The sequence below is a fragment of the Hipposideros armiger genome, unplaced genomic scaffold, assembly GCF_001890085.2.
Source record: "Hipposideros armiger isolate ML-2016 unplaced genomic scaffold, ASM189008v1 scaffold_59, whole genome shotgun sequence".
NCBI lineage: Eukaryota > Metazoa > Chordata > Mammalia > Chiroptera > Hipposideridae > Hipposideros > Hipposideros armiger.
This window is the reverse complement of record NW_017731409.1, coordinates 2,230,844-2,256,401: the sequence shown is the minus strand read 5'-3', so window position 1 is coordinate 2,256,401 and position 25,558 is coordinate 2,230,844. Positions and strand designations below refer to the sequence as shown.

The window sequence follows — 25,558 nt, the reverse complement described above, 5'->3', positions numbered from 1 at the left end:
ATTATTATTATTTTTTAGCTGAGCCATCCTGCCACCTCTTGGCAGCTCAGCGGCAGCTCAGCTCAGGCCAGACTCGAACTGCTGTTGCTCAGAGCTCAAACCCTTGAGCGAGCTCTTAACCAACTGAGCCACTCGGCCGGTCCATGACTAATTCTTAAAGAATAGCCATGAAATGCCACAGTCTTTGCTTTATGATATCTAAGGAGATTTATTGTCACCTCACCGAGCAATCTTGGCAGGTCACAAAAAAAGAGAACTGAAAACATAGTGACTCTTAGCAACGCCCAGTAGATCTCTCCCCAGAATCCTGCTCCCCTAACTGCTGGCAAACAAACACTTGCTGCACTTCTGCATGTAGGTCATTTTGCAGGGGGCTGGAAGCTGAGGGAGAGGAGACATTGTGAAAAGAGGCGACAAACACATGGCTGAGGTCCTCAAGGAGCTTGTACCTCGTGTGGGTGACAGACATAAGCAATTAAGTGCAGCATATGGGCAGAATAAATATGAGCACTAAATACAGTCGATCCCCCTTATTAGCAGATTCAGTATTTGTGAATTCGCTTACTTGCTAAAATTTATTTGTAACCTCTAAATCAACTTTTACAGTGCTTCCACAGACGTGCACAGAGTGGTGTGTTTACTAATTTAATAATTTAAGTTGCCTGACAGTAGGTTCTCAGCTGAGGTTGAACGGGCGTCCTTATTTCGGCTCTCACACACAGATGACCAGAGGGTGGAGATGGCGGGGAGCAGTGCAGTGCAGGGCAAGAAGCTCTGGGGCTGGTCAGACACGGTCTGAATCCCAACTCTGGCACTCAACAGTGGGGAGGCCTCAGGCAAGTCACTTAACACTTCTGAACCTCTTTATCTCTTTTATAAAGTAAGTAAAATAGAGTCTACTAGGATTGATTATTTTCAATTTAAGATTACAGTCTATGTTTATCTATCTATCTATCTATCTATCTACATGTATATTTTCCCTAGGAGCAATGGTTCAGCTAATTCAGTGTTTGTGGTGACTTTATAGATATACTACTACCATGAATAACAAGAATCAACTGTGTGTTGAATTTTTCTGGGGTATACAAAGCAGAACGAACCAAGAAGAGCAGTGAGAACAGTAACTGGAAAGGGGCAAAAGGATCTGAAAGTCATAATAAGGTAAGATTGAGCAAATGGGTAACTCTCAGAACCTGTTCTTACCAGGAACGGCGACAGAAGAGAACTCTGCTGATGGTGATCTAGGCAAGGTCTCGAGGTCTGAAGCCTGACTGCCAATTTCCTGGAGGTGAGTCACAGAATCTGGAGAGAGAAAATGCGGTCAGAATATCGTTCTCCCATAAGCACTCACAGTGCTAGGCATTTAGTTGAAAGCCCTGTTGGTTTCACTGGTTGTCCTTCCATGATTGTACTAGGTATGAAAAGAGTAGCAGAGGTCATTAATAGTAGGAATGTTTCTTAAATTTCTCAAAAAACAAAGTATGTTTATAAAGGCCCATGAGAAAAAAAGTAGATGCTAGGATTTTAAAAAATCAATCTAAAAACGCCCAGAGGGAAGGGGAAGGTGATGCCCCTGGAAGGTAGGGAGGAAGAAAAAGCAGCTGGCTGGGAACGTCAGTCCCTATTCATTTGTTTCTTCATTCTCAAAGAGTCTGAGTCAGCTCATGTACTGGTGATATCTGACGGGACCCTGGAAATTAAGCATATTCTTAACACAAAACGATGGCACTTAAGAGCCACTGCACCAAGGCCACACAGAGACCCCCTCCAGCATGTCTGTGGCCCAGACTCGATGTTATTAAGCATATGGTGGTTATCTACCACGCTTCAATTCTGGTTAGCTTGATATTTCCTCCAAGACCAAGATCTCTCCCACTCTCTCTCTCAAAATAATAAAAGAGAAATTAAAACTAATTAAGGATGCAGCATGGTACTTGTTCCTCCATGGAGGAACTCCCATCTAGGGTGTTGGCAGTTACCTGATCGCTTTTCCCTCAGAGGGTACAGGAAGTCCAGGGCTTTTCCTGCATATCTGGAAAGCAGTGCGTCGACCTCGTCCATGGTGAATGTGATCTCCTGGCCGGCCAGCAGCTGGTGCAGGGTCTGCACGGCCACAGTGGCCCAATCTACCTTCATGTTCATGAGCAGCTGCTCCAGCATGAGCAAGGGGTTAGAGGACAAGTGGGAATAGCTAGCCCGGTGTTGCTCAGGCAGGGTCAGCAGAACCTGTTTGTGGGGCAGATCCACAGAGTAAAGAAAATAGTACATGAACTTCAGGAGAAAGCCAAGATGCTTACTTGGAAGGGGAAGGGTGTCAGGGACCAAAAGGCACATGGCTAACTACTGAATCTGAGTCTTGATCCTTTAGGAAGCAAGGCTGGATGCCTATCTAAATCAAGAAGTACACTCCAAGTACCTACACCTAGGGGAAGAGTCAGCAAACTTTCATAGTAAAGGGTCAGATACTAAATATTTTAGGCTTTATGGGCCATAAAGTCTCTGTTGCAAACTACTCAACTCAGCTCATGTACTGGGAAAGCAGCCATGGCTAATACGTAAAGGAATGGACGCACCTGTGTTCTAATCAACCTTGATTTCCAAAGCAGGCTGAGGACTGGATTTGGCCCACAGGTGGTAGGCTGCTGACCCCTGGCCCTCCAGGCATGGCTGAGTTCTGCCTGACTCTTAAAGCCACCATTCTGTCCATTTGGAGGTTTATTAGAATGAGCAGTATAAGGTGATATCAGTGGACTGCCTAAACCTGGCACCTCCAGTGTTCTATAGGTAAAAGATGACTCTAAACTCCTCCTAGAGGTTATTATCACTAGGCTAGAAATATGTTCATTGGCTCTGTTCATTGCCAATTTTCAAGGAGTCCCCCATTTAGGTATAGTGCCTCAAAAAGAAAACAAAAAGGGTGTATCTTCTTTAGGAACATTTTACATAGTTCAACTCTTAGCAAGTGAGTTAGTGGTGATATTCATGGCTCTTCCAGCAATCATTCTATTTGTGGGGCAGTATATTTGACTGCCAATCAGAATTATTAGAAGACTGTCAGAGGGCCCTGTCTCTCCCCAAACCCTCACTCACTGGATTACTTTTTCTGGCTTATAATTTTTTTCTATTAGTGTAAAGGTTACACATCAAAGGCCTATAACCTCATCTTATTACCTAGACAATTAACCCTTTGACAAACAGTAGTTTAAATCCCCACATCAGAATCCCTTTGAAAATAGCCAGGCCCTGTCCCAAGAGATGGTTTTAATTAATCTGGGGTGGAGGTCACCTGGTATGTTTAAAGTCCAGGTGATTTTGGATTTTACATGGTCAGAAGCACTGATATACTAGGTGTCAGGAAAAGCATAAAGAAAACTTAATAGGACCAGATAGAATTCACTTAGGAGGCGGGGCAGTAAGAGATTGACAAGTCCTAAGAGACTCAACTAGGATATGGTGTGGTGATAGGGCAAGGATTTTATACATCACAGGATAAGGATGGCAGGTGCCTGGAAAAGAGCCACGGGCAGGAAAGTTCGGAAGTGGGAGCTGGGCCAGCATCAGGCATGCTGTCTCCATACCTGCTTTTCCTCCTTACCTTGGATCCCATGTATAGTGCCTGGATTTCACAGTGTCGGACAGCAGTCAGCTTTCCATAGAAGTGGGTGGTGAGGTAGTTGGCCAAGAAGTGAGAAGTGGCCAAGCTAGGGTGCTGGTCGAGGGATTGCTCTGTGACCTCAAGGCACATGGAAGGGTCAGAAATTCTTCGCAGGAGCTGTTGCAGGGGAAGGGTAGAGGAGGGAGGTGAGGCTTGTAGAGGAACTTTTAGTTCAGCTTTGTTTTGTTTGAGAATGAAATATTTATTCATTTTTGGACTAACCCCTTTTCTGTACTCCATTTTTCACCACCCCCATAGCTAAGAAATGATGACTTTCACAGGACCAGAGTTTAGCTGAATCCTGGACCCATCTGTCCCTTCGGCACCTACTGCAGGGACAGGTGCCTTCTGCTCAAGATTCAGACTATCTACCCAGCTCCTGGAGGACACAAAGGGGCAGATCGGAGATTGTGGACATCTGCATGGGATTCAGTGGGAACAAAACCATCAGATTTGACTAACCTCCCTGTCTTTCCCCAAAAGGAACATGGGAAGAGTTGGAGGCTTACTTGCAGAGCCTTTTCATGATCTCCTCCTTCTAGAAGATGAAGAAGATGCTTTTGATGCAGGCTGATTAAATCTTCCCTCGGAATGGGGTACAGGCAGCCCCACTCTTCACACAGCCCGTACTCCTGGAAGGAAACACACACACTTTCAACCCCTTCAGATGACTGGCCTTGTCAGTCATCCAGCTTTTGCCTGATTTTTCTCAGCAGTCTTGAGTCTGCTAAAGCTCCAGGAAAATTTGGTGAGTGCTGATAGGAAATTCACTATGGGATTAGAGTGGGATCATAAACTCAAAGGAATAGAGTGGCAAGGTAAGTTATGACAGTGATTGAAGAAGGCTGAATGTTAATGATATGATTTTCCTCTTAGCTCTACTATAAAAAAGAAAAGCAGATGACATATAGCAACCGACACTTGATGTCAACCCTGGGAGCTACAAAGGAAGTGGGGACGACTGAGAATACTGTCCAGAGGAGACAATCCCTGCTCAGCTTTGATTGTGGCCATAAGACTGTGCAGGTCCAGTGTTACTAGACTTCAAAAAATTTTTTAATGTTTTAAATTAAAAAATTTCCCTATTTTAAAAGATTGGCAATGAAATCAACATAAAAATAAAAATTCTGCAGACCACTACTGCATGGACCAAACAAACATTGAGAGTTGGATTCTACCCATACTCTCTCTTGTTTCTTTCCCACCCTCAATTTGTGAACTCCGGATTAAAGTTTCAGATAATAGAATTACTAGGTCTTTGTCCAAGTATTCTAATACAGTGGCGCTGGAAATGTCTCCCCACAACCCTGCCTGGTGCCGCCTTCTTCAGGATGCTTCCTTGTTTCTCAGACCACATTCGGTGCCCTGCCAGTGCTCCCACTATAATCTGGGATTATTTCTGTCACTTGATATAGAATAATCACCTACGGATGTGTCTCACATCGCCCCCACCTTTCCCAAAATGGGAGCTGCTCAAGGGCAAGGACTAAGCTTAATTATTTTTGTCTGACTACCATGTATCACAGTGCCTGGCAAATAACAGGCATTCGATAAATGTTTCTTGGATGACTAAACATCTGAATGAGTATGTCTACATTTTGAACTATGGTGTATCTGCTTCTTAAAAGGCAGATAAAATTCTATGTAGCATTCAAATGTCCAACAAACACATGGAAAGATATTCAAGGTCGTTACTCATCATGGAAATGAAAATTAAAATGAGATATCGTCCTATTAGCAAAAAGTAAAAAGTTGGACAAAACTAAAAGTGGGTAAAGATATGCAGCAATAGGAACGGTGAGTGGGTATAGCTGGGGCAATGGCTTTGAAGAGAAATTGGTAATATCTTAGCGAAGGTTAGATGTTCATGCCCGATGACATAGCAATTCTACTGCTAGATATACATTCTATACCTAGTATATACAGTGTAGAAAATCTCATGTATGAACACAAGGGTGATGGTACAAAAGCATCAACTGTTATTCTCTACACTTCTCTGTATATTGGTAAATTTCTCTCACACTCATACACACACACATTACAAAAAGAATGTGATATACTTAAAAAAAATGTGGACATTGATACATGTAAGGGGGTCTACACAACCAGCTGAGGAGTTGTAACTGTGAAAAGAGGAGGAAGGGAAATACCACCCAGGAAAATGGTACCTTTGCTTCTAGAATCATGTTCATGACAGTTGATGGGTCGTCAACACAACAGTCCCTCAGGGTCTGCCAGTCACTCCACACTGGGGTAGCCTGCAAACCTAGAATCTAAGGAAAGACAGGAAAAGCTATCAAACCACAATGCAGCTTCTTCCTCCGTGAACAAGTCACTGGAGTTTCCCGAGATGGCCCATCCCTAGGTCTCTGTCCCAAAGTCTGGCTCTCAGAACTTGCCAGGAGAGAGGAGGAATTAGAGTAAATGAGGCAAAGGTTGTTTGGAGAGGTGAGTGAAACTACCGGGGAGCATAATCAGGGAACAAAGGCGGAGTGGAGGCCAGGATTGGGTACTTCCACTTCTGAGGACAATTCTCAGAGGCTTCTGCACTTCACAGCTGGTTTGTTCACTCTTCTGGGGTCATTTATCCTATGCTCCTCCATCTCAAAACTCTACCCAAGATATTCTGGCTTGAATGCTCTGTGGGATCACCTTACATGCAGCATTTAGCTCTGCATGAAAACTACTGAGCAACAGAGGAAAGAAAATCTTTTTCACCTGCCATTTTCACCGGCCTTTCCCTGGAGGGGCTCTGAGCTCTGTTCAGTTCCAAGTACACATGGAAAGGTTAGCATGTATTTTATACTTGTTATATAGCTGTACCACCTAATCTGTCTCCCTGAGCCACGTGATCTTGAATATAACACATATCCTGCAAGAATCTTTCACTTTTGAAATTGTTGCGTTCATGCATCCTTTCAAAATGGCTCTTAAAGTTCAGCTGAAATTTAAAACAATCTTTCAAAAAGACATAATAGAGACTAAGCTCTGTAAAAACTCTTGAAGAACAACAACAAAAGACATAACAGACGTACAACATACACAAAGCTCAAATACATATGTGAAAAGGCTTTGTGGACTGTAATGCATCACCCAGTTTTAATTTTTCAATCCTTGTTTGATGCATATGTATTTATAGTTACAGGAGTAGGTAAAACAGGGACCAGATAGGAGCCTTCCTTGCTGTTAATCTAAGAACAGAAGCCAGGTGCAGAGCAAAAGCCAGGCCTAGATGTTCTGTTTCTTTCTTTTTTTCCTTTTATTTTTTTTAATTGGGGGACAGTGTGTCTTTCCAGGACCCATCAGCTCCAAGTCAAGTAGCTGTTTCAATCTAGTTGTGGAGGGCGCATCTCAGTGGCCCATGTGGGACTTGAACCAGCAACCTTGGTGTTATGAGCACAGTGCTCTAACCACCTGAGGTAACTGACCGCCCCTAGATGTTCTGTTTCTCAAAATCTACCACCACATGAGCATGGACTAGAGTTGGGAACAGGGTGAGAAGCCCACTTCCTCTGTCTTGATGCCAGGGCCCATACCTTCTGATACACGCGCAGCTCTGCCAGCTTTCTCTGTAGCTCACACTTTAGTCCATCTTGGACAGTTGCATCTGAAAGGCAGTAGGCCAGGATCTCCAGGCACGACTCCAGGGGCCACCTGTCCACAAACTGCAGAGTTAGCCGACTTCTCAGAGATGCATCCTTCACAGGAAACAGGTACTGCCAACCTTCTTTGTCTGTAAGACAAAAAGATGCCCAGAGGCAGCAAGTCTGGCACTGGAAGAGCTCAAAAGTCCAGGTTACTTCTTAAGAGAAAGGCTTTGTTCAATGTCATAAAACAGAAGGTTGGAGGATCCTTAAGATCCATCTGACCTTAGTTAGTTTTTATACTTGGGATCATTATACGACAAGGAGAAATGCTATACCCTTATGTTTCTCTTTATGAAAACTTAATGAGCATATCTGAAGAGAGAGAGGGAGAGGAGGAGAGAGGAAAGGAAGAAATAAGAAGAACGGGAGGAGAAGGAAGGAAGGCAGGGAGGGAGGAAGGAAGGAAGGAAGGAAGGAAGGAAGGCAGGGAGGAAGGAAGGGAGGGAGGGAAGGAGGGAGGAAGGACAGCACAGATGACGCTCTGCTGTTCTGGCATGCTGCACATGTGGCACTGTTTCAGGCTCAGCTTGTCAGTGGAACTTTGAGTTTTCCCTGCAGTTTCCACTCTGTGCCATACGTAACTACTTTAAAGTCATTTCAGGTAAAGTCATTTCACTCCCTCGGCATCCTCTGCCATTATTGCTTAGTAGGTCACTCTCTCCCACACCCATCTCAGAGCTGAAACACAGACTGAGAGAAGGTAAGACAGTATAGCCAGTCCGGGGATCACCTTCTTCAGGACGCGTTTTCTCCTTTCCACAGGACAGCCAAGCCCCCTACCCAGAAGCACACCCTACAGCACACCTGACTCCTGCTCCCCCTAGTGGAGGGCTGTAGGTCATTGGCTCTCAATTCCAGTTACGTATCCAAATCTCCCCGGGGAGCTTTTAAAGTAGGGCTTGTCAAACAGGTCCACAGTCTGTTTTTATAAAGTTTTATTGAAATGTAGCCACACTCATTTGTTTATGTATTGTCGTCCATGGCCAGTTGCATGTTATAATGGCAGAGTTGAATAGTTGCAACTGAGGCTGTATGGCCTTCCAAGCCCTTAACAGAAGAAATTTGCTGACCCTTGCTTTAAAATAAACATTTGCCTGGCCCCCATCCTGGGCTTCTGGGGGTGGAGCTCAGATATTTGTAGTTTATAGAATTTTCCAACAATTTAACATGCAGGGTTGAGAATACTGGTTATGAGTATGTGTGTTAGAGTTAGAAGTGGGTTCTAAGCTCTGTTCCAGTTTCCTACCCTTAAAGCCTCGGTTTCCACCTAAACCTGTCTGAGATTGTGGTGGCACCTTTCTCTGTTGCTGTGAGGATCACATGTGGCGATACACTCAGTGGATGCTAAGTATTAGCACTAGTGAAGGGGGGAGGCACAGCTTTCTGCTCACCACATGCCGCCGCACAGCTCAGGACCGTATCCTGTACGCTGCTCAAGTCGTCCACGTCGCGCCCGTACACTTCAGTGAGCTGAAGGGCCCGGGGCCAATCTCTGGCCACCAGTGCTTCCTTGAAGGCCTCGGTGAGCACATCCAGGGCAGTGGGAGAATGCAGGCCCAGGAGGACAGTGGAGAGAGTTGCCTGGCCACAGAGACTTGCTGCCAGACTCTGCCCCTGCTTGGAAGCCGCTCGTAGGGGCTCCCAGGCAGCCAGGAGGGAGGCCGCAAGCATAGGGTAGTGTTCCAGGAGGCGCTCACACTCCGAGGCTACCTGCTCTGCAGTCAGAGGCACCTCCCTGCGGCCACGAAGCTCCTTCCAGGACAAGCTGGGCTTGGTGACCTTTGATCCCTGGGAAGACCCTAGACAGACCACCGTAGCCAGAAGCTTTGAGCGGGACTTAAGGAAGGCCAAGGCAGAGGAGGTGAGGGCTGGGAGTGATGAATCCCTTGGGGAGAAGAGGGGCTTTCTCTCTGACATGAGGTTCTCAGTTGACTTTGGGGAGCTTGGCATTGAAAGTGGGAGGTCCTCTAGGCAGTGGGAGGTGTGCAGCTGGGCCACGGTGCCCAGGTGGGTCAGAAGGGATGATGTCTGCTGGCTTTGCAGGGAAGAGCAAAGGGCAAGGGGCTCACAGCAGCAGTTGACGATGACCTGTGGCACGCTCAGGCTGAGACCCTCTCGGGCCAGGAGGGCTGCTAGCCTGGAGGGAGAGAGGCAGAGGGTGTGCAGAGCCTGAGTGCCCAGGCACTATCACCTAATCTCAGAATTTATTTATGTTTACACAAGCAAATGTAAATGTAGGCTCTTTAATTGTCCTCCCCCTCCCCTTCATTAATTAGTTAATTAGCTGAGCCATCCTGCCACCTGTTGGCAGCTCAGCGGCAACTCAGCTCAGGCCGGGAATCGAACTGCTGTTGCTCAGAGCTCAAACTCTTGAGCGAGCTCTTAACCAACCCCCCCTTCTTCTAAACACAAAAGGTAGCCTATTAGACATACTGCTCTGCCCTTTGCTTTTTTACTTCATAACGTGTCTAGGAGACCTGTCCATATCCTTCTACAGAAAGGCCCCTCATTCCTTTTCACAGCTACGTAGTATTCCAGTATGGGGATGAACCATAATTCACCTAGTTTCCTGTTAGCAGACAATGGATTTTTCTGATCTGTTGCTATTACATATAAGGCTGTAATAAAATGACTTCGTACATACATCCTTTCCCATATGTATAATAAAGCCGCCAGATAAATGCCCCAACATGGATTGCTAGGTCAAAGGGTGTAAGAATTTATAATTTTAGTAGATAAGAACAAACTGTCTTTCCACAGTGGCCATACCTATTTATATCCCACCAGCAATCTATGAGAATCCTTGTCTTCCTAGCCAACTAATGTGTTATCAAATTTTCGACTTTTACATATTTACAAGTGAAGACTCACCCCTTACTTTTATACTTGCAATGTAGATGTTAGAGGTGGCAAGAGAGAGAGAAAGGAGAGGCACACTGAATTTGAATGTAGTTGTATAACGGTACATGCTGATCAAAGGCAAAGTTGGAAAGAAATCCCACCCCAACCCCACGTGATGAACCAATCAGGAAGGCCTGTGCTTGGCTCCCATGGGGTAACTCCTACCTGTCAGGGGGAACTTGTCGCTCAAGCAGGAGGTGTGACACCAGTTGGGAAGAGCTCTGTTGCAAGAGGACGAAGGGATTTCCTACCTTGACTTCCACGTGATCTGTAAAGGTAAAGAAAGGGACCTTTGTTTGTACCACTGATTGTGAAGCCCTGTTTTCCAGAACCAATAAAAAAAGTAGTGTCAAAACAGAGACTATATTGCGAGCCTGTCTGTGGATATTTTCTAGGTAAAGGGTATTCTCAACATGACCCTGAACACGAGTTTATCTACGCCTTACCCCTGCTCTAAAGACTTCCAACCACAAACTTCAGTAGCCACAAACAATTTATTCTGCTCATTCAATGTGACTAAAGTGCACACAGTACTTGCTCTGTGGACTCAGTTGAGTAAGGATCTGGCACTCATATCAGAAGCTTGTTTCTTCTGCTGGGACCTCACATCCACAATGGACTGAAGGTCTGAGAGAGGTATTTTTGAGTTATTAATACCATTAAAACTTACTGGGTATCCCATGTGCTGTACAACTGCACTAGGTATTAGGGAGACAAAGATGAATAAGCCACAGATGAATAAGGGGACCATACAAACCTAGTGTCCTTGGCTACTGCTGTGCCCGGAACCTCTTAAGGGAGTACCTTTCCTCTTCCCTGCCCTAAGCACTTGCAGGCCAGGTGTGACTGTTTCCTCTCTCCTGCCACTTACCAGGCTCAGAGCGCAAACTCTGCAGAAAAACTGCAGCCAGGGTGCTGCAGTAACGGAAGAAGGTGCCCATGTAGTCCGTCTGTCTGCTGCTCGCTGGTGTCTGTCTGCCCAGGTTCTTCTGGAGCAGCTGAGTCTGGATGTGCACAGGGTGGGCCTCTGCCTTCGGAGTTTTCTGGGCTGCCTGCTCCACCAGCGAGGACAGCGGAGTGCTCCTGGGCTCTGAGGAGTAATGGAAGGAGGAGGGATATGGGCTTTAGTCTGTGCATCTGGCGGTGGCTCAGTTTCCAACACAATTACAGGAGCTGGGCCTCTGTACACTGCACGGGGCATCCTATAGCGTGGGTGTTACACTTATAAGGCAGCTATAAAATCCTAAGTTGGTCACCTGTACAAGTGATGCTCAGCCTGGAAGAGCTTTGAGTCTGGAGAAATCGAGGTGGATAGTTTGCTTTTTACCCCAGTGCCTCTGGGTTTGGCATGGCTCTTTGAAGAGCACAGCAATCTTTTGGGGAAGGGTTGATCAATATTTACTGAGTACCTTTGGGGTATAGTTCTCATTAGGAATTAAAAAAATATATCAGCTAATAGAGCGTTAAGCATCCCTTTATTCGAGAGGCAGGAGAACAAGCGGAGTTAGCTAGGAGACATGAGCTGGCTAAGCAGTGGGCTGGCAGGTCCACTGCTGAGTTCCTAGGCCTGGGCTCCAAAGCGTTCCTTCATCCTCAGCTGTGTCCTCTCCCCAGGTAAGCCCTCATCGGCTCCCACACACTCGGGCCTGTACCTGGCTGCTCTAGCGCCTCTCTCAGTGACTGAAGGGCCTGATCCAGCTGCTGGGACAGGGTGGCGTGGCTGGCAGCACAGTCCTCAGTCAGGCTAGGCCAGCACATCTGAAGCAGCTCAGCAATGCTGCACCGCGGAGGACCGCCTCCTTTTACTTCTCCGCTCTCTATGGAAAGCGCATGAGAAAGAAAAAGTGAAGTCTGATGCTGACCTAATGTTCTGAGTCCAGAAGAAAAAAAAAGGGAAGAAAAGCAACTCACCTGATTTAGTCTGTCCAGCTGACATAAGTGAATAATTGAGAATCTTACTGATTTGCTGAAGAACAACTGGGAAACCTCGAATGCCGTCAGCATTGAGGAGCACATGGTCCAGCCGTCGACCTGTGAACAGACGAAGGAAGAGGGAATGCAAAAAAAAATAAGGTACTTTTGGAGATTGGTACTCAGTTCTGTATATACTTGTACAATTTTATCTTCTCCAATGTTAAGGAGGAAATATATGCTGTGCGATTTTGGGTGACAACCAACATCCCTGGCTTTTCTGTACCTGAGGTTCCAGGGCTACCTCTGCCAAGATGCCTCAGCTGTCAGTAGCAGCAGGCACTCCTGTGGAATTGCTGTCCCAAGCCAATCAGTGGGCATTGCTTGTAGATTTGTCTTGGTACTGCCCTCTCAGCTGAGGACTTGAGCTGGTATCATGTCTGTCTTCTCTAACTGCTTTAAGTGGGACCTGACACCCTGGTTAGACTATAAACAACTTTATGACAGAGAGGTAATTCATTATACCTCTCTTCTACCCCCATATACTTGGGAAAATCTGGAAACACAGTAGGTACTAAATTAATTCCTAATTGATTGACCTGAAACTGTTTCAGCTACTAACAGCTTGAGTATCACGTTTCATTTTAGAATATAAGTACTAGACTAGGGGGAGGGGAGTTGTTGGATAAAAACAGCATTGCGTATGTCCCAGTATACTGTCTTAGAAGGACTATAGGAACATTAAATGACATTTTATCCAACAGCTCAGGTTGGCTTGGAGAGGTGTGCAGACAAGAGGTAACACAGCAGAACTGAGATTGCTATCCTTAGAAAGACCTGCGTGCAAGGTCGGCCCTTGATGGGTATCTGTGAACCTGGCTGTTAAACAGTTTTGAACGCTAACATAAAACTTTCCCTACATGGGAAGAGTGGCTCTCTGTGCCTACACTCTTTGTATGATGTGGTTTATGCTGAATACCTGCTTTCCTTCTGAGAGTCTGGAAATATTGGTACACAGTGGGCATTGGGCACTGGGTCTCTAATGAACTTCCCCGTAGACAACACTTCATACTTGTCAGAGCTCACTGCTGGAGGAATGAAACCCGCCCTGTGTGACTCCACAGGGAGAGGTCTCTTGGAAGCTTTTGCCTAGTTTCCTCCAGCCTGTCCCATGGGCCTTTCCCTCTGCTGATTTTGCTGTATACTCTTTTGCTGAAATACATCTTAGTCACGAGTACAGCTACATGCTGAGTCCTGCGAGTTTTCTCGTGAGTCACTGAACCTAGGGGTGGCTGTTCATATCGTAACCTAGTCCCCATTCCTCCCTCCATGTTACTGAGCGAGGACATGTTCCCTTCTCCTTCACTGGTCACTCCTTCCGATGTTTGGTGTGAGTGTATCAAGGATGGGTGGGGAGTGGAACTTTGCCTGATTCTGTCTTCTCATTCTTCTCCCTTCCTTCCTCTAAGAAGTCCATATACAAATTCTGAGATATCATCAACCTCAAGGTACAGACCTCTCTCCAACTGTGATCCACTAAGTTTTCCCTTATATCTGGTTTACGATTTCAAGGCTGTCCCAGGCTCTAGGTTAGGGTTCACTTAGGAGTGGGAACACAGTCCAAAGACACAAATTCCATTTAGACCATTTTTGAACATATATTTGTTCCTTGAATTTATCCATAAATCAGAAAAGAATGTCCCCAGATGACCGCAGATTGTGATGTCTATGAAGAATGAGACTCTCAACGGACTATATCTATGCCATCATATTGGACACGAGGACATTAATAATCCTTTCTCCCTGTCCTTCCTTCCCCAATACGTACTTTCTTCTTGCACAACTTATCAAGTAGCTCAGAAACCCATCTGCGAAGAAATCAAGCTGAAGAAGCACACTCACCCCGGCTCTCAAGGCTACTGTTCAGACGTCGCTCAGCCGTTTCCAAGAGCTGCTTGCAAGTTTTCCAGAGCTGGCACTGAGAGCAAGCTAGGTCAAACGCAGCCATGGCAGGGGGACTGAGTTCTTCTAGAATCTCTCTCAGAGGATCCGTGGGCTCTACCAGTGTACTGCTTATCCAGAAGTCCTCCTGGAGTGTGGGGATGGGGTCTCCAGAGGTGCTGAGCAGCTTGTCGGTCACGTCAGAGATGGAGTAAAATACCATCCCTGGACACCCAGCAGTGGAGCAAAAAGCAAGAGGTTAAAATGATTCTAACTACCACTTTTACTTTGAAAAGCAGTTATTTAAAAAATGTTCGAGGTCTTTCTGCACAGGATGTCTTCTATGTATATCAGCACCATCATTACAGCCCATTTTTATGGCATCAACACAATGGCATATAGAGGGAGACCAAGAGAAATTCAAAATGGATGAGGTGAAGGAGGGCTTCTTCCAAATGGGATCTAAAAGTAGGCTGAGAAAGAATGAGGTGGCTCTGTGTGTGCTAATCAGGAAAGATCTCTAAAATATACTACCAAAAAAGCAAGATAGAAAAGAGTGCTTGTTGTAAGAGCTCATTTATATATATATATATTTTAAAAGGATGTGCATATATTTGTTTTGAATAGCTATTGAAAATCTCTGGGAGAATATAGCAGTAACGTGTGGTGGTACTTGATACATAAAGCCCAGACCAGGAAGATAATGTGAAAATGTGGGACAAGATTTCACTTTCAAGAAATAATGAAAGGATGAGCTTTTCTGTGGTACAGCCAAGATTGGGAATTGAGACCTGTGACTTGCAGGCCATATACATGACTTCTTCACTTTCCAGAAAAGCAAATTAATACACTTTATTCCTGAATAATTATATGGGGAGGAAATAACCTCCTAACCATTTTCCAAAGCCTAAGATAGTGGCCATCAAAACACATGGTGGAAATAGGATTCATACTCTTCAGTTTAAGTCACATAGGACAAGCTTAATGGAGTAGCTTGAGCGACAGGTATGTGACCATCTTGGACGGGGAAGTCGGGCACAGCTAGAAACCGTCTCTCAATATGTCAGGACTGTTATTCTTCAAGGCAAGTGTCCTGCTCTGGATTTCTGCCCACCTTCATGATGAGCCTGTCATTTGGGCGGCTTCTCCCTTGCTACCCTCCTCCCCCAGCGACATCACCACTTACGGCGGCAACAAGGAAGCCTGACCTGCTGCCGCGGCACTGCCAATGGCCTGTAGAGTCGAGCGGCCACTGCCTGTTCTTCGAATGGTGCTGCTGCCCCCGTCTGAGTTCTGGCTTTCAATCTTGTGCTCTACGCGGGCCAGCTCCTGGATCACGTCCTGGTAGCGCTCCATGAACATCAGTTCCCCTGAGCTGGGCGAGGACTTCAGGTTGAACATGAACACCACCTGGCACGGGAGAGGGGGTTGTGTGTGTTGTGGTGGGTCTGTGGAGTTGGGAATGTCTAGAGATATGAGATCTTGTCTATCATTAGACTATGGCCCTAAGAATCTGCTTGGTAAGGTGGGAAGAGCACTGCATATTAGAAGAGTAGATCAAATACAGATCTAACTCATACAAGTCAGCAAGAAAGCCACCAAAGCCCCAGCAGAAAATAGGCAGAAGATATGGACAATTTTAAAGAGAAAATACATATGACTAATATACAGGTGAAAATGTTTTCCCTTCCAGTGATCCAGGGAGTTTAAGTAACATTAATACCATTCTGCATCTATCACAATGACAAAGTGTAAAAATAAACCCTCAGGTGGTGGTGGAAAAATGAACTGTCGCAACCTCTTTTGGAAAGCAACCTGGCAATCCATAAAACCTTAAGAACATTTTTATTCTTTGACTCAGTAACTTCCATGAGGAACTTTCTTAAGGAAATAATTCAAAAGGCCTAATGCCTAAAGGTGATAATCATGGCAGTATTTATTACAACTATTACAAGGTTGAAAATAACCTAAATGTTGAGTAATGGGAATGGTCAAATGCAGCTACTTGATCACACTATTGTAAGGTCATTAAATCAGTGACAAGGCAAATGTTAAAAAGGCAGTACACAAAGTTTTGGATTCAAAATAATCTCAGCTATATAAAAGCCATATATATCTTAGAAAAATATACTTTACCTTTAATAGTGGTTGTTCTGGAAAATAGAATTACAAGTGATTTTATTTTCTTGTTAACATTTTTAGTATTTTCTTATAATATGCACAGCTTATTCTATAGCCAGGCTAAAAAAAAATAAAGCTTCTATTTTTTAAAAAAGATAAAGGCCCCAGGAAAGGGAGAGGAAGTGAGGACACCTAGGGGTAAAGCATTTGTGGGTCTCACAGCTGACTTCCTCCAGATTTGGGTGTAACAAAGGCTGGTGAGGGTCCTATCCCCACCAGACGGTCAGAATTATCATTATCATTAAAGTATGGGATCTGAAATGACCAGAGGAAGTTAAGCAGATTTTCCTATCACTTTGATTTATTCTTTAACAACTGAAAGCCCATGAAAGTAACATTCTGACCTACATATTATGAGATGAGCACAGTATGATCAATACACCAACAGTTTCAAAAATTAGAATAGTAGGTTTTTATGCTGTTAAATTTGAGCAACAGTAGAGGATTCTTGTATTTCTCACAGCTTGTACAAAATCCTCTTAACAGTCTCATGAGGTAGGACGAGCGGGCATTACATTTAACTCCAATTTTCAAATGAGGATATTGAAGCCCAGGGAGGGTAAGAGACTTGCTGGTTTCTATTCCTTGCGCCTTTCCCTAAACAACATGAACATTCTAGGTAGGCAGTCCCTATACTTCCTGTATAGTGGCTTAGCACTCTTTACTGTGACAAGACGAGGCCTAGGCTGCTAATACCTGCTGCACAAGTGCTCCCCTCACCTGATGGGCTTCTGCAAGGTTCCCCCGGAGGATGCAGGATGCCAGCAGCGACTCAGGTGGGGAGCACATCATAGGGATGAGCGAACTTTGAGTTTGGGGCTGCAACCGGCCATGCAGCTCATGCCTCCCAGACGTGGTGTTCAGACTTCCCTCTGTTGGGGCACAAGAGTGCGCAGGCCAAGGAAGCAACAGAAGTTGAGGAAAAACGATGCTGCTGTCACCTCCCACCAAACTCTCATATCTTCAAGTTCCTTCTCCAAAAGGTCTTAATTTCCCCTCAAGCGAAGGGCAAACCTATGCTATCATCTTTGAATATGAGACTTAAGTACCACTCTTAGGTATTTAGCTCTCCTTCTCTCTGCTGACATGTAACTCAATTGATAGTGAAACAGCCCTTTCCCCGCTGAAATCCATTTGGCCATCTGCAGAACCAACCTTCTTCTTGTTTTTAATTGATATATAATTGACATGGAAATTGTATTAATTTTTGGTATAGAATATATATATATATGTTGTGAAACGATCACCAAAGTTTAGTTAACATTCATTGTCACACATAGTTGCAAATTTTTTTCTTGTGATGAGAACTTTTATGCTCTGTCAGCAACTTTAAAAAAATATATATATATATAATAAGAGTATTGTTAACTATAGTTACCATGCTGTATATTACATCCCCAGAGCTTATCTATCTTATAACTGNCATGACCCTGAGCAGACAGCTCCAGAGCTCCCTCTCACCTTGAGGACGTCCTCTGGAATGTCACCTTGGAGGTCTTCTGACAATAAAAGAAACTCAAGCTTTCTCCTGAGAACAGTTGGGAGTAACTTCTAGAAGAATCATATGAAGGAAGGATAGCCATTAGGCATACGTTTTAGTTAAGAAATTGCAAGTAAATATTTTTCTTCAGTTACTCTTATTTCTGCCGTTTCTCTAAGATAAAGTACTTTTAACCATTAAATTCTTAGATATATTTTGAGATACTTTTCTTTATAAACAAAAACAGCTAAGCTTGGATGCATATCGCTCTTAAATACTAATGCTTAAATTCCACACTCTAGCTTCAAGGTTTGCTCATTTCACGTGACTTTTTCTGTCACTTGAAGTCTTTCTCCAAGAATCTCTTGCAGTGTCCAAAACACCCAGTCATGACGCAGACTAGGAGGGTGTGGCCCACGTGATCCTTTTTTGGTCCAAATCCCTAATTTTGGTATTCATTATAAGTTTGAAAACAAAAGCAAAGGGGAAGGATCTAATGTTTATCAAACACTTATTATGTGCCAGATACTGTGTACTATGTCTTCACATATTTTTAAAAATCTCATTTAATCTCTAAATTAAACAATCCTGTGGCATAAGTATATATTTTAAAAAGTAATCTTTACTAAAGATGAAATGGTTAGGAAGAATTTTCTAAATATTTCAAGCATGAAAAGGAAAAAGGGATCCCAACGTTTGTTAGTGAGGCATGCCACCAGAGAAGACTAACGTATAAAGGAAGAGAAAGCCTCTGACTCTTCCTGTACCTGCCTGTTTCACAGTAACTTCCCTTTACCTGGTTCTTAGAACTAAAATTGTAGTCTGGGAATAATCTTGACAGACACTGATTTAAATTAGAGACACCTGTAAATCATGCTACTGGTTAGAGATTCCAGAAGCTGGGTTTTATTGAAAGGTACCCTAGCTCAAGGCAGGAAGCGCCTGTGGGGTTGTATTTGCAGGAGGGGGATTTACAGNTTTCGCCACTTCCCACACTGCCTACTCTAGTTCAGGAAGTGCTGGTGAAGTGGGTGAAAAACAAAACAGGAACCCAGACCTAGGGAACACCTAAGGCTAAGTTAGCAGGGAGACATGGCTCACACACAGTTCAGTAGGCAGTTGTTGAAGAAGTGTGATCCAGGGTAACACATGGCTACAAATGTGGACTGCACTGACTCGCATGTCACTTTGGGCATGTGACTTAACAGCTCTGGGCTTCAGTTGCCCCATCTTTAAAATGAAGATAATACTGGTATTTACCTCACAGGATTATTGGGAGGCTTAAGTGAAATCATCCATGTAAAGGGCTTGGAGCTATGCCTGGCATATCGTAAGTGCTCTGGAAATGTGAGCTACTGTTCTTTTGACCATTGTCATCCTAAAATGATCCTCTAGTTATAACCTTATGGCTATGGTGAAGATAATTTTTACTCGTGGTTCTTTCCATAGTTGGAATGATTATTAGTTGTGGTCAACACCATCAACTCAAAACCTTCATGTGGAAGGTGTCTTGAAACAGTCACACAGACAGAGCACAGCGATAAATGTGCGCAGCGGTGGAAGGGGGCTGGCTGCGCAGGGCAGTACCTGCTCTGCTGTACACACCACTCCAGGACCTCCAGGTGAGCCCACAGCCCATCACAGGCATCCCTGAGGAGCTTGTCACAGCCTTGGTCCTGTGTTGATAAAGAAAGAGATGCAGCCTCAGGCACCTGGGGTCAGAGATTGTGACCGACTTCAGGGCCCTGCATTCTGCCCCAGCCCAAATCCCCATGGCACCGGCTTCTGGAGCAGCCCCGGCTGCAGAGTGAGAGTTACCTGGGTCCTGTGGAGTGTCTCGAGCAGTCTCTTGGCTGACCCGAGGCTCTGGCAGTGTGTCCAGCCCAGGAGCACAAGCAGTCGACTGAGAGGCCTGAATTCTCTATCTAGTAGGTGGCCAAGCCTCGGGAAGTCTTCCTCTTTCAACAGTGTTAGTGCTGTCACCTGTTAAGTCAAAGAAGGCTGCAATAGGCAGTTGTGTGGACTTGCTGTTCGTTAGGGTGAGAAGCTTTTCAGTATAGCAGAGAGATGTCTGACAATGACAGAAGTGGCCAGCCGAGTAAAAGATGTTCTCAAAAACACTAAACGATAAGCTCTTTGAAGGCAGGGACAGCCTTCTGTTGTAACCCCGGCTCCTAGCACAGTACATGGCACGCAGGAATAGGTTGGTACATATCTGCTGAATTAAGCTGAAGCTCAGGGCAATCTGGAAGAAGGTTAGAGTTATTAAATCTCCCTGTCGGATGGGCAACATATTGCTGCCACTGTGTTTTCTTCCTCACACCCTCCAGAAAGCTTACACGTATCTGACATTTTAGTTCCTGCCAAAGGACTGATATAAAATGACTGCAGCTCTAATCATGAATGGTAGTGGTTCTCAAAGCATTCTTCCCCCCTGGGTCTATGGGATGGACAAAACCAAATGACTCACCCATAATTAGACAGCTTTGTGCCGGATAAATGAAAGGGAGGAACATGAGGAATGAAAAANCTTTTACACTGTAGGCTGTGACCCATGACATTGACTTAGAGGCTACATTTAAAAAAACAAAATACAACAGAAAAATAATCAAGAGTATGCTCTGTTTAGAAGGGTAAGTATTGTTTCTTAAAACTTATTTCAGTTTGTATATCACTTACATACACATATACACATACATATATAAACACACAAATTATATACCTAGGTACAAACTGGAGTGTGATGTGAAAATGCTATTTTACTGTGGATTATAGCTTTATTTTATTTTATTTTATTTTTAGCTGAGCCGTCCTGCCACCTGTTGGCAGCTCAGCAGCAGCTCAGCTTCGGCCAGGAATCGAACTGGCAACCCTGTCGCTCAGAGCTCACACTCTTGAGCGAGCTCTTAACCACCTGAGCCATTCGGCAGACCCTGTGGATTATAGTTTTAAATAAGGATTTGGAAAACACTGCACTAAGTGATCAGACTCCATTCGAACTTGGCAAATCATTTGCTTTCTCCATGTCCCATTGATTCACAGAGGCTGATAAATGGATGAAATGATTCCTGGGCAGTCTAAAACCCCAGTCCTGGTGGAAAAGGGTTCCCACACAGTGAACTCTCTGGAACGGGTCATGACCAGCTTATGTCAGAGAAAGAGGGTGGGCGCTGTACCTGAGGTGGAGACGGAATCATTCCCTGGTTCCACAGCCGAGGCCAGGTCCTCAGATGGACTGCCTTTGCATTCCTGGCACTGGGTGTGCTGGTGTGAGTTCACACAGAGGGCATAGATGGCATACTTCATGGCACAGAAGCTCTGGTAGAGCGTCAGGTTCTGACACTGGCTCAGGTGCTCAGGGACCAAGGCATCAGCTGAATCTGCGTTATAGAGAGAAACAGGCAAAACTTCAGAGTTGGCTCTTTCAGGTATGGGCTGCAAGTATGGCTGAACCAGAGATGCTGCGTTTCCAGGTCCCCTATGCGTTCTTAACCTCGTTCCTTTCTGTTAGCTTGGTCTGCATCCCTTCCTGGCCCTTTACTCAACATCGACTTTCAGTCCCCTCCATTTCCTTTTCCCCACCAACCTCCCTTCTACATGTCTGTTCATCACAGGCCTCATGGCAACTTAACAAGTCTTTTCCTTACATTTCTTAGGATCTTATTTTTCCTTTTTAAAAAAATTAAAACTTTAAGTAAATGTTTCATTTCCCTAGTGCCACTTTATCCAAGAGGCAGGCTTAAAATGTGTTTCGGTTGAGTAACGAGAACAAAGGCAACAAAAAATATTTTGAAAAACATTTGATATTTTTATGAAAGCACTGAAGCAGATATCTTGGGGAAAAAACACGAACTCTGTTGGAATTCCTTGTACTTGTTTAATAATTTATAATTTTCATTTAAAAAAATTTTGAACTTCAAGAGGAAGACAGGGCACCATAACCTTTATAGAGTTTCTAAACATCTTAATCTGGCTTTAATTCTTTTCAGAGCAAAAATACAACCTGCTCAAAGAAAAAGTATTTAATGTAGAAAGCAAAAAAGATGACCAAAAAACCACCCATGATCCTACCAGTGAAAAACCACCATTGTTTACATTCTGGTTTACCTGTTTTGATAGGACTGCATATACGTATATGTGTGTGTGTATGTCTAAGATGAGTGTAATGACATTTTCTATATATTTAATTTTCCTATTTCTTAAAAATCCACTATAGTATGAGCATTTGATTATGCTTCTTCATAAACTATTATAAATTTCTAATGGCTGCATTTAGTTCTACTGACTGAATTCCTCACCTACCCAGATTCCTCTAGGGCAGCATACTGCAGTAATTAGGGATGCTTGGCTACTATGATGTTGCAATAAACCCCTTTATGTATAGGCTTCCTAGTGATTACTTCTTCTAGAAAGTCCAGCTTTGCCAAGGTCAGGGTAAGAAGGGGAACATGATCAATATTGTCCTATGCCCTTTGCCTCTNCAATGGGTTGGGACCCCCCATACCTGAAGTACTTGTGCTCAGCTCACTACTTGTACTTTCCAGGGATAGATTGGAGCCTCTGTCCCGGCCATCTAGAGGTGTCAGGAAGAAGAGAGAAAATCAACCATCAACTCCTTACAGTGTAGAAAGTGAGAAGTTGGCTTGAAAGCCAAGATCTGGGTAAAGTGAAGGGTAATGGGTGACATCTGCTGCTTCTTCTATAGCAAAATATGAGTTCCTAAAGACCAAAGGTGAAGGGCGGGCTTAATATGGCCCCAGTGATCATTTGGGTAGTAGCTTATACCAGTGTGTCCAACCTGAGTGTCTCAGAGCCCTAAGAGCTTTCAAGTTACTTCTAGAGGTCAGTGGCCTCAATCTACTCACTAAGCACTGTCAATGTTCTGGGGAAAAAAAAAATCACAACTATTATGACCAGGAAGTAGTAGGGTACATAAGAGGGTCACAAAATTTTCTGACAGAAAAAGTTGTCCTTATACTTGAAAATGTAGGAAACGAAAGTATAAGACCTGGTCTGCCAAAGATCTTGGTATTTCAAGCCCTGGAAGAAAAGCTTCTTCTCAATGCCTGCTCTCCTGAAGTGCTAGGGCTTGAGAATGCAGGCTCACTATTCCTTAGTGTGGTGTCAGCCCCAAGGAAGGGGGTCTCCTTGGTTTACTGTTTGGAAAGGACACGGCAGCTGTAGGAAAGAGAAGATGGCTTGAACATTCTTAAAGGGCTGGATAGGTCAAGTGGATGCAAACTATGCCTTTTCACTCAAACCAATTATTGACCAGCGTAAGGGCCTTAGTAACAGCTTGGAGGTTTTCCAGGTTTCTCTCATGATATGTTTCACTCTACTCAGTAAGCTTACCTTTCTCATTGCCAGTTAGCTAGAGCCTACTCTTTCTTCTGAGCTCGGTTCAAGAGTCAACTTTTCCATAAAACCTGATTCCCTGACTTTTGTAGGCTATGCTGATCTCCCTCCCTAAGAGATTTCTTCTGTTTTCCGGCAGTTCAGTTTAAGATTTCATGTGTGCTGTCTATGCAGGTAAATTATAAATTCTTTGAAGGCAAAGTCCTGGTTTATGCCTCATTCACCTCCTTCAAGACACCTATGCGTAGTAATGTTTAGCACATAGGAAACTCCTATGAATTCCTTGTTCATTATTTAAAAACCAGCACCAAAAGCCATAATGAAAATTTGATCATCTAAAAATTTAACACTCTTGTATGATGTTTTTGTATGAAACTCCTTCAGAAAAACCCATAACCAAAGTCAAAAGACAAAATGGAGACTAAATTGTTACCACATGATGACAGAATATTTTCCTTCATGTATAAAGAGCTTCTTACAATTCAACAAGAAAGATGAACCCAATAGAAAATATAGGCCCTAGACATGAATAGGCAGCTCACGAAAAATATCAATGGCCATAAATATATGAAAAGGTATTCAATCCAAAGTAAAAATTAATATCAAAACACGATACACCATTGCTGTATTCATCGTATTGGCCAAGATTTAAAAAAACCTGATACTACTCATTTTTGATGACTGTGCAAATAGGCACTCACATGCATTTGGTGGGAATGTAAATTGGTCCATCTTTTTTTAGGCAATTTGGTAATTATTTTATATCCACATATCTTTGACTTGCTATTCTACTGCTAGGGTCTTATCCTATAGATATATTCACATAAGTATGCACAGACATATGTATGAAGTTGTTTACTATAGCATTGTTTACAGTAGTAAAAAAACTAGAAAAATTTAAATGTTCACAAAAGGTTACATATGACAATAGAACACTAAGCAGCCTCTAAAATAAGTGAAAAAAAGTCTCCAACATATAGTATGATACATCTGTGTATATAAAGGATATAAATGAAAAAAGAAAGTTGCAATTCTCAATTTATGTAAGTATATATAGTATAATGCATCTGTGTATATAAAATGACATATAGGCTTATACTGCATGGAAAATGTCTGGAAGGAAACTATCAGCAAAGGTTACCTTGGTGGAGTGGGACTAAGATAATCTTAAATCATTTTTGTTTGTTTGTACCATGTGCTTCACATTAAGGAATATAAGACAAGTGGCAATATACCACTTGCCTGGGAACGAGGCATGGGGAGGGGGGGTTGCTCTTCAGATTACCTGCCCGGCTCTTCCGTGTCCGACGACCCCGGCGGACACTAGGATGCCGTGTGGCAACAGGCCGGTATCTTCGGGAAGGTTGCTCCTCTGAAACAGCAAACCCAATGAGTCACACGGGAAAGTGATCAGTTTTGATTTGACCCACCTCCTGGGGTAACAGGTAGAGGAAGATTTGGGCTGGGCTCTGAGACATGGTTCTGATGCTAGTTGCTATGGTGATATACCCTAGTTATGGTGTGACTCCCATGCACGCCTTGCTCTCTCCCACACTCTTGGGATTTTTCTCCCTCTTCATTTCCTGGACCCACTGGTTCTGCTTTCTCCTCTCACCTGAGCCCTGGTTGCTTGTTACCACCTTGTATCTCCATTGGGCCTCAGAGAGAACTTTGGAAAACCGGTGCAGGCGGCTCTGCAGCCCATCTTTGCTTCCCGTGCAGCTCTGGCCTTCCAGCAGCTTCCGCTCCTCAGGGGGTGTGCGACTGCTGAGCACATCCAGCTGCTCCTGGAGAAGCCTGAGGAAGGCCCCTATTGCAAACTCATCAGCCAGGAATCCACTGATACCAGTAGTAAAGTGCTTTAGGTCCAAAAAGCTGTGCCCGTGGGGCCCTGGGGAACTGTCTTTTGGCTCTGTCTTCAGACACGTTGGAATTGTATAAGCAAAGCTCCTGGGGACTCCCAAGGAGCCCCGTTCTGACTTCCTCTCAGGCTGTGCTATGTGCTGAGGGCTCTCTGATGGGGACCTCAAAGCCAGCGGGCCCTTTCTCTCAGCGTCATCCTCCTCAGCATAGTCCTCGGGCAGGTGAGGCTCTGGGTGAAGATCGGCAGAGGTGAGGAGGAGCAATGAGAAGATGTTTTCTAGAAGTTCCAGGCACAGAGAGTCAGGTACACTGCACAGATACTGCTGACACCTGGCCAGGTATGTTGAGAAGAGATTTGAAGCACCTAAAGAAGCATGTATAAGAGACCAGAGAAAAAGAGAAAATGCACACATTAGAAACACTACTTGCCAGACTCAAACATTCTCACAACTTGAATGAATCATTTTTTAATGACTAAGGGAATTGCAGTTAGTCAGAATAATGAAAGATTCTCAAGCCATGTCTTTTCATGATTTGCAGGAAGATTTTTCTACCTTAATTAAAAGTATAGCTCACTGAACACTCGTTATTTTGTTCTGCTTTTTAAATATTGTATTACTCTTC

The 25,558-nt window shown here is 44.1% G+C and overlaps 1 protein-coding gene across 1 annotated transcript in view; it reads right to left on the bottom strand.

The window, feature by feature from the left end:
• The window catches only part of ZFYVE26 (zinc finger FYVE-type containing 26), a 61,540-nt gene that overhangs the window by 26,298 nt on the left and 9,684 nt on the right, over positions 1-25,558 (bottom strand). The window contains 17 exon segments of the mRNA XM_019641274.1: positions 1,204-1,302; positions 1,980-2,226; positions 3,596-3,772; positions 4,165-4,287; positions 5,824-5,928; positions 7,192-7,388; positions 8,694-9,439; positions 10,369-10,471; positions 11,075-11,293; positions 11,856-12,020; positions 12,115-12,234; positions 14,017-14,280; positions 15,264-15,465; positions 16,957-17,108; positions 22,221-22,289; positions 24,357-24,443; positions 24,687-25,408. Of these exon segments, the coding sequence (XP_019496819.1) occupies positions 1,204-1,302; positions 1,980-2,226; positions 3,596-3,772; positions 4,165-4,287; positions 5,824-5,928; positions 7,192-7,388; positions 8,694-9,439; positions 10,369-10,471; positions 11,075-11,293; positions 11,856-12,020; positions 12,115-12,234; positions 14,017-14,280; positions 15,264-15,465; positions 16,957-17,108; positions 22,221-22,289; positions 24,357-24,443; positions 24,687-25,408 (3,797 nt within the window).